This window comes from Sturnus vulgaris, chromosome 16 (assembly GCF_052056855.1).
Source record: "Sturnus vulgaris isolate bStuVul1 chromosome 16, bStuVul1.hap1, whole genome shotgun sequence".
In the NCBI taxonomy this organism is placed as follows: domain Eukaryota; kingdom Metazoa; phylum Chordata; class Aves; order Passeriformes; family Sturnidae; genus Sturnus; species Sturnus vulgaris.
The window spans coordinates 6,098,454-6,109,891 of NC_142258.1; the positions used below are offsets into that span (position 1 = coordinate 6,098,454).

The following is an 11,438-nucleotide window of genomic DNA, read 5'->3' on the forward strand; positions in this document are numbered from 1 at the left end:
TAACCTTTCCTGTTAACCCAGTGTAAGGGCTCTAGGGTGTGATCAGAATCTTCCTAACTTCAGGAGGCTTTGCAAAAAATTCCCTGAGATATCTTTTTGCTTGAACGTTTGGGATTAGAGCCTTGTCCAAAGATTAGGGAAATTGGTGAGATTCCTTCTGTTTTCTCTGTCAGACTTCGGATCAAGCCTGCAAAAATCCCCACTCCATTTACATCCCTGAGCCTGCTGTCACGGCCACCTGCCATGTCTGCTACTTCCCCACCTTGTCACCTCCCCAGCACAAGTCCTGAATTCCCCCCTGAGCCACACACCCCATGCAATACAAAAGATGTCCCAGCTAGCACCTCTCAGCCATCTTCCCAAGCTGTATGCTACAGGGCTCCTGGCTGGTACTGCCAGTGCTGCCCAGAGGGATTTGGAATTCCAACTGGTCTGCCTTTCCAGCTCCTCTGTTTTGCTCCACGATAGCCCTGATCTCACCAGCCTGTCTAAACCATACATGATGGGGAGAGAGAGTCCCAACAGGATCTCTGAACTTTTTCTCATTCTTTTGGTCAGCATCCAACAAACATTTTAAAATGTATTTAATTATGCAGTGCTAATGCCTGAGAAGTGGCATACAGTCACAGCTTGGGATGCAGTTAACATCTGAAACTGAGGATGCTCAGATACATTTTGGATTCCTATTTATAGATCAAGCTTAAATCTAACATAAACATGTTGATTGGCTTTAACGAGTAATGCTCTGCCCCAGGCTGGAGATATGGCCCTGTACAAGCTGTAAAGAACATATTTAAAAATAAATTCAAGCACTCATCATCTCCTAGTTTGTCCTCATTTGGCCAGTTCTGCTAACTTGCTTTTAAAGGACTTTTTGGTTTAGTCACGAAAGGAAAAGATTTCTGCAGGGGAAGAGATCTGCAAAATTATTCTAAGGCTTTGCTGTACATCTTGAGTCCCCTCCTTTCATCTGGAATTGTACATTAAATCAATCTGTTGACTCTTGGCAGATTCATTGTTTTCTCATGCAGTAAATCAAAGATGCTATATTTCATTGTTTTTCACAAGTTCTCAAAAGCACTTCTTTCCTTTGGATGAAATTTTCATGATTTTCTTTAGAGACAGAATTTATGTTCAATATTTAGCATTTTGTCTTTCCCTTTTCTCTTTACTTTCCCTGCCTTGAAGCAGAGTCCACCTCAGGTAATTGCAGCTTTTATTCTCAGTGTGAGTAATCTCACACACTTGCTTTCTAATTACTGCCTGCACAAACTGAAGGCATCACAGATTCACAAATTACCTCAGTCAGGTAATGTTTCCAAGCCTTTACAACCAGAGAACTTAAAGAATCAAAAAATAATTCCCAGCTACTCAGAGGAATCACAAAATCTATTCTGCTTACAAGGACTCTCCTGTGGACAGCAAGACCAAGCCCACAGTGCCCCTCCAATGCACCATGCCAGAGTTGGTGTTAAACTGCTGAGAGTGCTGCCACAATTATGCACAGACATCTTGTAAATATGCAAGAAAATAGATAACTGTGGTTATTTATGCATGCAATAAGCAGCTGTGAAAGGCAAAGGAAATGTGCAATTGCCTGTGCATGTGCTTCTGAAAACCAGGCTTCAGTGCTCAGTGGAAAAACAATTCTCTCTAGGCTCCTATTTATGGCAAGAGGAAATTTTCAGTGAATTAAATCAAATTAAGAGCTATCCCTTTATGCTGAACAAAACGAATAGGAAACATGTATATATATAGAGGGAGGGCACAGAAACATCCTCAGCCCGAGCCTGGGTAACCCTGCTCTTTTCCAGGCCAGCTCTAGGTGTCACTGTGGGAGCTGCATGGGATGCTCCTTCCCACCCATGGACGTGTTCCATTTAAACTTTTAACATCAAGAAAATGTCACCTTGGTGCTCCCTGCTCTTGGGAATTGCTTCTGCCACCGTTTTCATTTTAAAATACCACTGCACATTACAGAGTCGTGTGAGTGGCTCTAGCAGATGTGGGGGGATCAGCCTGGTCCCCACCCTGGCCCATAAATAATGCAGGGTGAGCACAGAAATCACACTGTGGCCAAGAACTCTGCTTTGCTGCAGTTTGGATCTAATTACTGTAGGTATCAGGCAAACCATCTAATTCTATTAGAGCCAAAGTAAATCTGGACACTGGGAAGGAACTGGATAAAGCCATATCCCATTTCATCTAATGCATGTAACCCTGTATATTTAATTGTCCTGCTTGCTAAAAGAAGCCTGAAGACCAGGCATTATCAAGGTTTCCATTTATTTTATTCTCCTAACCTGACAGCTTTCCAGCTGCCTTAAAAAAATAAAATTTAAAAAAACCAACCCAGCAAAAATTGACCATATGGAAAAAAAAACAAGGCTAATTAGAAGATAAGCAGGAATATCCAAAGAATGTAACAGCCCTATAAATGTCCTTTGGTCAAATATATTTATCTTTATTAATCAGCCTACATGCTTTTGAATCCCTCTGCTGCTCTGCAGTAAAGCTGAAAACTGGCAGGAATTACTTTAAAACATGTATTTTTAAACATCCAAAGAATTTGCAACATAAAATAAGAGAAGTTGCATTGTGCAAAAAATAATTTTAAAAATTATATTAGCAATATGCTCTTCCTTTCTCTGCAAACTGACAAAGCTCCTGAATCCTCACAGGGTTAGGCAGTGAATGCCAACACCAAAATTCAGATCCTGGCATCTCTATATTGGCAAAAGTCCCCTTCCATTTCCATCCCTGATTTTAGACTGGGATTTATGGGTAGGAATCATTCCCTGTCAGTTCCCATAGCGGCCAACAACAATACCAAATACACCTCATGGTTTAATTTATGGAAATTATCCTGATTCATTGCTAGAAACTGTGGCTCTGTGTTTTTGTTAGAGGCATAAGAGGCCCTACCATGCTCTTAAGAGCCTTGCTCAAACATTAACAGAGACAATCCCAAAGGGAATGGCTAATAGCAGCCATAAATCTTCCTCTGTGGTCCCAGGGCCCTTTCCCCCCATTGATCTGAAAGCTCCATCAAAATCAGAATTAATGGAAACCCCATGATACATCTGTATGACACATTAGGTGAAATCATGGCCCCAGGGAAGTAAGTGGCAAAAACTTCCACTGATGTCACCAGGATCAGGATTTCACTCCCATTTTTTATGATAATAATTTTTTGCTGCTAGGCCAACTGAAGCAGAGAGAGGTGAAGCCACATGCCCAGAAGCACAAGTGAACACCAAGCCCAGAAGATCAAGTGAAGAGTGAGCACTAAACTACTATTTCTTGCTTGTACCTCCCTTTTTCTCCCACCAGCTTCTGCATCCCTAACCCACCTCAGCCACCCCCCTGCCCTGCAGAAGGGACAGACTGCATGGCTGGAGCTCTGCTGAGTTTGCTGCAGACACTGCACTCCTGCACAATGTGGCTGAGCTCTGGAGTGAGTAAAGACAAACACTCAGCTGCCATGTGGTACAAACTGCTACAGCCACTGCACTTTGTGCAAACCTCAAGAGATGGCACAGCTGGGCATCACCTCTGCCCCTGTGGGGACAGCCTGGCCACTGCTGCTCTCTGCAGGGACAGGGATGGGCACAGACTGCATCTGTCCCTCCTCAGTGGATGTGCCCAAGGAGCAATGTTCACACACGTGTTGCAAAGTGCTGGCTCAATCTCCACTTGCATGTGCCACTAATACTCCAAAAATTGGTGGGTGTTGAGGGGCGAGGTCAGGAAAGATGAGGGCTGTGTCCAGGAGAAAATCACCCAGGCTGTGTCCATCCAGTGCCTTTGTCACCCTCCAGTGCAGCCCAGAGGAGCACGGGCAGTCTGCTGCTACCTGCAGTGTCACTCTAAGCTGGGGAAGAGAAATACATGGCTTAACGGGCAAACATGACTCCCTTAATGAATCACTCTGATCCAGATTTTTGGGGACAGACAACCCATCACTTAATAAACAAGCCCATGTTTGTCACCTTTCCTGAGATGCAAGTCCACAGGACCCTTGAATCCAACATGTGGGGTACCACAAACTGCTTTATTCCAAGTGCTGCTCCAGCAGAGCAGTGCACTGAGCACAGCCAATGCCCAGCAAGATTCACTGAGATGAAGGTCTCCTGTGGCATCCTGCATTTTACACCTACTCCATCCCAACCAGCCAAATCAGCCCACTCCTGATGACCAAGGATCTCCTTTATTCCTATTCAGCAGCTGCTGTGATTCACACAATGGAAAATGTAAAAACCTTAGGGCTGCTTGAGCTATTCTTGCCCAGGCCATTTCCTGCTGAAGCCAGGGGAATTTTTGCCTCGCAGGGTTAAAGACCTGCTGACCTCATCCCACAGTGCCAACACACCATCAGCACTTTCACAGAGCTCCTGCTATTTCATCCCTCTGAAAGGGACTTTGCAACTTTGTGGTCAGCACAAGCAACTCCATTTTCTGCCTGGTGGATGGAAACCACTGCTGTGCTGCAATTCCCTACCTCTGGAAACCACGGGGTGTGCACTTGTTTAGTATCCCAGGGCCTTCATCTAAGGTTGTGACATTTCTTTCCCTGTGCAGCTACGCAGCTAAATTCAAGAAGACACACGCTGCCATTAAACAACCCTGGAGAAAAGCCCCGAACGGTGTCACCTTGTTTAACCAGAGCCAAAGGCTGACATGGGCACATCCCTGCTGTGGATTTACAGGCAGAGCTGAGCTGAGCTCAGGAGGAGGCTGGCTCTCCTGGAGCTCCTGCCATGCCTGGGGAGCTGCAGCTCCCGCAGCCACCGCAGAGCCCGCGGTGCCGGATGCTCCCGCAGCCACCGCAGCGGGGCTGCAGGGCAGCCTCTCCTTCCTTGGCAAGGCAGGCGCTGCCAGGCACAGCCTTTCAAATAATAACCAGCCAGGAATACAAATCTAGCTCGTGCAGGATGCTGTCTGCTTTCTGCCATCCCTTTTATTTGTCAGTGTATTTATTTTAAATAACCGAACAGGGCACTTTCAGCCTGGTTGTGACTAAAGGATCTCTGACATAAATGAGGTTTGCCTTGCTGGCAGACTTGGCAATTATTCAGGTAATACAGAGCTGGCAATACCTCTTCATGTTTAGCTGAGAAAATGAGCAGGGAAATCGGAAAGCAAAGTTGTCGGGATGCTGGAGAGAAGCCATGCAAAATATTAATATTCAAACAGCAGTGAGATCCTGAAGAAAGAGCAAATAATGATAAAAAATTAACATATATCTAAACATACCAACACTGGTTATCTTTTGGGAGACAAGGTCTTGTAGTAAAGCCTCAATTGCAGGATTATGTCTGGAATACAACTCGTACCGATTAATGCCAATGTGGAATTTTAACCAGTTTGGGTAGGAGTCTATGGAGGTTTCTCCAGTTGGCAAAAATTCTTCATGATGATCTTCATTTTGCCTACCACCAAAAAAAAAAAATACAACAAAAATCCAAAGTTGAGGTAAAAAGAAATTATGTTACAGTTTATAACAAACGTCAAGAAACAGAGCTTCAAAATGTGACAACTTGGCAAGGCAAAGCACTACAGAAGGGAGAGAGGTCCCAAGTTCCTCCCTGCACCAGGAGCCTTTTCCCACCTGGGGCTGAATGGGGAGATGGATTCTCATTTCCCCTCATCCTTCCTGATTTAACACCCATGAATTCAGGAGCAAAACTCAGAGTGGCATCACTGAGCTTTGGCAGAGGCCCTTCTATAGCAGAAACACAGAGCTCAAGTTTTACCTTGTGTTTAGGTGGCATTATACTGGACACAGCTTTTACAGGTCTGGCTTGAATAACAGCATCATCCTGAACCTGTCTTTAACAAGGACGTGGGGCAGGAAACCAGGAGTGCAGCAGAACCTGATCTGTGGTGCCCAATGCTCCCATTTCCCCCCTCCTTCTAAAGAGGGAGATTGGAAGAAACTGCATCACTCTGAACTGGTTGCTAAAGAAGAACTGGCTGGTCTTGCCCCTTCCCGAGCAGTAGGAACACACTATAGCAAAGAATTAATTTAAATGATCACTACCTTCTGAATTTCACTTTAATTCTGTGAACTTTGGCTGCAGCCACTAAGGAAAATATGTACAACAGGCAGCTGCATTGTGGATATCAGTGTTGATTTCACTCCTCACCTACTGAACAGACTAACCCATATTTTTGATCCAGAGTTCTCTGTGTTTACAGCCATCTCCAGATGTTCAGGCATTTGTGACTCCTTTTCTTTTTCTTTCAGAGAACCCAAAACTTTCCAGGTTATTTCCCTTCACAGTCAGTTGGGATTATTAGATGGAAGGGGCCTGGACAATTCACATGCTCATGGGCCGGAAATCAGAATTATTTATCCTCTCTTTCTAAAGGTTTAGATCATGCTGGCATGCTCTGCAGCTTGACAGAGCTTTGCACGGTACAATGCAGCTGTTTAAACATTACAATGTCAGTGTGTTTGGAAGAGGGTGCTGTTGTATTAGACAACCCTTTTGATTTTTCAGTCATTGAATTTCTCAGCATTTCTTAGGAGCCAACAGGGCATACGATTCACAGAGGAAACTGACTGCTTTGAAGGCTGGAGCGCAGCGGAGGTGCAGGGCACTGGGAATTAATTGAGGATGAAAAATGTAGCAGGGATCAGATCCTGAAAGCGGAAATACCTGCCAGGATGAATGCCTTTGTGGTGCTAGACCTCGCTTTTGAGAAAAGTTAATGGATTACTGCCTGGCCTCACTGCTCAGCCCCTTCACCTCTGGCTGGGAGGGTGGGAAGGTGCTGGAGAGGAAGGCTCACTGTGAGCTCACCCTCTTCCTCACACCGTTCTTTTAGCAGCATCTTCCTCGCCTGCAGCTGGAGATGAGGCAGACCGACCTCTCTGCCTCAGCGCTCCAGCCCTCCCGCGCTCCTGCGTTTATTCTGTATTTCGGGGCATTTATTTTCCCAAGGAACACGACCGGGCGAGCCTGTGAACTGTTCCTCTTTTTCCCCGTGACCCCGAAACGCTCCGCTCAACCCTCTGCCCACTTCCACCCATCCGCGACACCCCAAACCCCGCGTCACCCACCCAAGGGCAGCGACCCGGGGGACACGCCACTCCACTCCACGCCACGTCCCCCCCGCCGGCCGGGCACTCACCACTCGGGCTGCTCGGCCGCCCGCGGGTTGAACCTGATGTCGCTGTTGACATTGAAGAGGAGGTCGCCGTCGGCCAGCGGGGGCAGGGCGGCGCGGTACAGCGGGTGCTGGAAGAGCGCGGCCAGCGGGGCGGCGTTGCCGGCGGGGGGCGGCGGGCGCGGCGCCCCGGGGCCGATCAAGCGCCGGGCCCTCCCCGCCGCCGCCGCCGCCGCCGCCGCCGCGGCCGCCGCGCCCTCCCCGCCGCCTCCCGCCGCCCGCTCCGCCGCCGCCTCCCGCGACTGCGACGAGAGGTTGGAGGCCGGCTCGGCGCTGAAGTCCTGCAGGATCCGCAGCGTGTGCTTGCTGGGCCAGCGCGGCGCGGCGGCGCGGGGCGGCGCGGCGGCGGGCGGCGGGCAGGAGCAGCCCGGGCGGCCCTCGGGGCCGCGGCGCTCCAGGCGCGGCAGCAGGTCGATCATGATGTGCATGGTGCAGGCGACGAGGAACACCATCAGGATCAGCACCCGGAACTTGCGGACCAGGAGCATTTTCATGGCCGGGGCGGCGGATGAATTACCGGGGCAGGGGGCGGACAGAGCCCGGGCGGGCGCGGGGCTGCCGGGCCCCCCCCGGGGCTCCGGCGTGCTCCTCTCGGGTCGGGAAGCGAGCGATCAAGTCAATAAAGTTACCTCCATAGGCGCCGAGAAATAAACAGCCTAAACCCCATAGGTCCTCATGTCTCAGTATCATCAAGAACTTGGGAGGGGGAGGGAAAAAAAAAATAAAAGGCGAAAAAAAAATTTTAAAAAGAAAAAAAAAAAAAGAAAAGGAGCTCCGGACCGAGCCTTTAAAATCAACAGGAAAACAATGCCAGAGGCATGGTAATATAGAAAGCCATCTGTTCACGATTTCTCCCTCTTTTTATTACAGGGATCACAACAAACAGGGAAAACTGGCTCTTGGAAAGAAACCGGCATCAGACACAGCCGCTGATGAAATAAAATAGGAAAAAAATACGGGGAGGAGGAGGGGGGAAAAGAAAAATATTAAGAAAACCTGTGCGGAAAGGCGACAGAAGAAAAAAAATCATCCATAATATTTGGCTGTGCTGGAAACGCTGACTCCTTTCCCTTGGATTTGAGCAGTGATGCAGCAGAAGCGCTCCCCGCTCGTTCTTGCTCCTTCTCTTCTCTCAGACTCTTTAAGAACATTGGCTGGAAAATCATTTTCTTAGAGCAGTTCCAGTTTCTTCATCCATTGCGTCCAGTGCTTGGGAGAGATTAGTATGTTCAACTGAGATCGAGTCTGGGTGGCTGCTGTATCCGAGCTGGGCTTGTGCTTTGGCTTGGGTTGGTTTTTTTTGGCTGCAAAACTGTCTGATGGCACAACTGCAACATAAAGGTTAAATATGGCACAGAAAAAAAAGAAAGAAAAAGCGGGGGAGAAGGAAGGATTAGAGGAAAGAAACTAATATAAATCAGTAGAGGTTCTTTTTAGCGAAGAGGTCTTTGATCTCTGCTGGGTCTTACAGATCTTTCTTTTAAAGAGAGAGAGAAAGGAAGAGAGAAGGGGGGAGAGAAGGGAAAAGCGGGGAGAGATCTTTGGCAGGTGCAGAGTGAAAACCTCTTTCAGCTACACTGAATTCTGGAGACTGGTTGGACTAGTAGCTCTGCAGCTCCAGCTTTCAGTGGGTGTGTTAAATATTATGAGCGAGCCATGATTCCTGCCTTCCTCACGTCATAGTTAGGAGATTGGCTAAATAAACGCTACAGTGATAGTAACAGGAAAACCTCAACCAAAAGAGGGTTTTTTTCCCTCCTCTCCTCCCTCCTTCCCACCCCCCCCTTTTTCATTCTACTGCAGCTCCAACTGGGGCAAGGAGAGGGCGTCTGTTCCACAAAGGTTTGGGGGAAAAGAAAAAAATATATAAAGCGGTAGAGGAGAGCGGAATCTGCACTGCCAGCATTGCGAAGCAGCAGCAGCGCGGTGTGTGCCGGGCTGCGATCGCCGATTCTGCTCCGTCACCGCCCGGGCTGGCCAGTGCCGCATTCACTGCATTCACTGCCCGCTGCCCCCGGCCCCGCAAGGTCAGCCCGGGAGCCGCGGGCTCCGCTTGCCCCGGGATCAGCCTTTCTGTCTAATCCCAGATTCCCAGCCGGGAGCGAGCTGCCCTCCTTCCTGCCGCCCTCCCAGCGCTGCTGGCTCCGTGCCTGGCTGGCCAGTGGGCTAATGGAAGTGGTGGCCTTGGGGCCAGCACAGCCCGCAGAGCGCTGGTGGCAGTGGTTTACAAGCGAGGGCACTCTGGAGGAAGGAACGAGCTGTTCCTGGTTCTTCAGGTGGTCAGGCAGGGATGCTCAGAACTGGCAGAATCAGGCAGGAACTCGGATTTCTGTCTATCCCTGGATTCTGTGGTCCATAGCAGGGCTCCAGCAGCTATTGAGTTGGGCTGTAGGAGGACTGAGAAAGATAAAGTGCTTGCTCCAACCCACCACCACCTTTCCACAGAATCATCTCAATGCTGAACGTGGCAGTCCGTTTTTTCCTGCATTAAACCATATTAAAGTATTTCTTTTCCTCAAAAAGTCTTTCCTCACCCACCAGGCTCCATCCAGCACTGTTCCCTTACTATCCCTTCTGCAGAGCCCTGTGCCCTGCACTCCTCTGAAGCACATCCGTGCAGTGTTACAGTCTCACCATGTTTTGCACAAGGGAAATCACTGGTTTTCCAGCAAGAAAAAAAAAGATTGATGAACAATAACAACAAAAAAGACCTAACAGGACTATGATCCTATGGACTGCTCTGTACCTTTGTGGAGAGACAAAACTTGCTGTCCTAGGGTGACCTTGTAGTCCCAGGGTTCAGAGGTACACCTGGATCCTTCAAGTACAGGTGTACTTAGTCACAGAAAAACTTTGTTACAGAGCCAGAAGCAGGGCTTTCTGTCTGTTCCATTTTTTTTCACCAAGACCAGCTTGGACAAAGGCTGTCTGGACAGCTGACTACATGGCTGATGGTGCAGGGCAGCAGAAGACAGTGAGGGGTGAGTGCAGTGCACATGGTTCCCTGGGTATCACTTATGTTACACTTTGCTGTGGTTTTTTAAGGAGTTCTGGGGGAGCTGTTTGTAGTATTTCAGGTGACGATAGATAATATGACACATTATCCAAGGCACAATAGAATTTGTAGGTTGCAAGTTTTAGCTACATGTTTGTTTTTTTTTCCTTAGTGTTTGCCCTACTAAAACTGAGGTCTGTGGTGTTAGGTGAGGGTGAAACTGAACAAGTCTGTGGAGAAAGTTGCAAATTACTTAAGTGAGTTCTTTAAGTTGTTTCAATTTACTTTACAGTAAAAGAACATTGTGTCAAACGTTGTAATTCCATGTGTGAGAGTTATATAATGAAAGGGAGATTGGCTTTGAAATATAATACAAGCAACTAGATGTAATTAATTACCTGACTTTCAAGAGGTGAAAATGACAATATTGTGAACAAGTAACTAATTCTTTGAAATTACATGTTTTTGTTTTCATCACTGTGACTCTTAATGCATATTGGCTATTTAGTTAAGTGTGGTTTCATCTAAATTGTGTCTGCCTATAAACTGAATCTCCCTGTCTTCCACAAGCTGTTTATTCCTTGAGCCTTGTAAACACTTGTTTTATCTAAGAATGTGAGATTTATAGATGTACTGTATTCTCTTCTGTAACTGACCTTTGTGGAGAAGTTTTGGCCTGGACCAAAGTGCCCCAGAGATGTGGATAAAAGAGAGCTGTCTCTGCATTTGTTTCTCAACTTCAGTATCCACAAATGCCTTTAGCCACTAATTTGTTATTTGTGAAATAAGATGCACTGGACAGCTGGTGAACTCTGGCAGAGAGTGAGCCTGTGGCTTTGCTTTGGACTATGGGGAAAGCATAATTCCTTGTTTCCTGAGCCTTTCTTCCTCTGTCCTGGAGGCTGGTAGTGATGAGCACCAGCAGTGTGTTACAGCCCCTCTGTGCCTCTAAGCTGTGCTGACTGGGGAAGCCAAGGGAATGAAGCCAGAGCTCAGCTGGCTCTTCCCAACCCCCTGTGGGCTCCCCTGTGGCCCATCACACAAGGAGGATGCCAGGCTACCTGTTTTCTTATGGACCTTTCCCCTGAGCAAGAGAACAGCCCTGCTCTTGTCCTGGAGTCACTGTGCCTTGGGTGTGAGCAAAGGGGCCCCTCTCACCTCTCTGATCATCTCTTTGGGAACACAAATTTAGGGACAATCTCACATTTGCATTCCTGCTGTTGACCCCATGGGGCTGGCAGGGAGCCTGCTACTGTGGCCAGGGAGA

The 11,438-nt window shown here is 47.9% G+C and overlaps 1 protein-coding gene across 1 annotated transcript in view; it reads right to left on the reverse strand.

The window, feature by feature from the left end:
• The window catches only part of FAM20C (FAM20C golgi associated secretory pathway kinase), a 56,179-nt gene extending 48,494 nt beyond the window's left edge, over positions 1–7,685 (reverse strand). The window contains exons 1-2 of the mRNA XM_014869759.2: positions 7,141–7,685; positions 5,257–5,432 (exon numbers count right to left, since the gene is read on the reverse strand). Coding sequence (XP_014725245.1) covers positions 5,257–5,432; positions 7,141–7,670 — 706 coding nt within the window. The 5' untranslated portion in view covers positions 7,671–7,685. The remainder of the gene's footprint in view (positions 1–5,256; positions 5,433–7,140) is intronic.
• Positions 7,686–11,438: the final 3,753 nt, after the last annotated feature.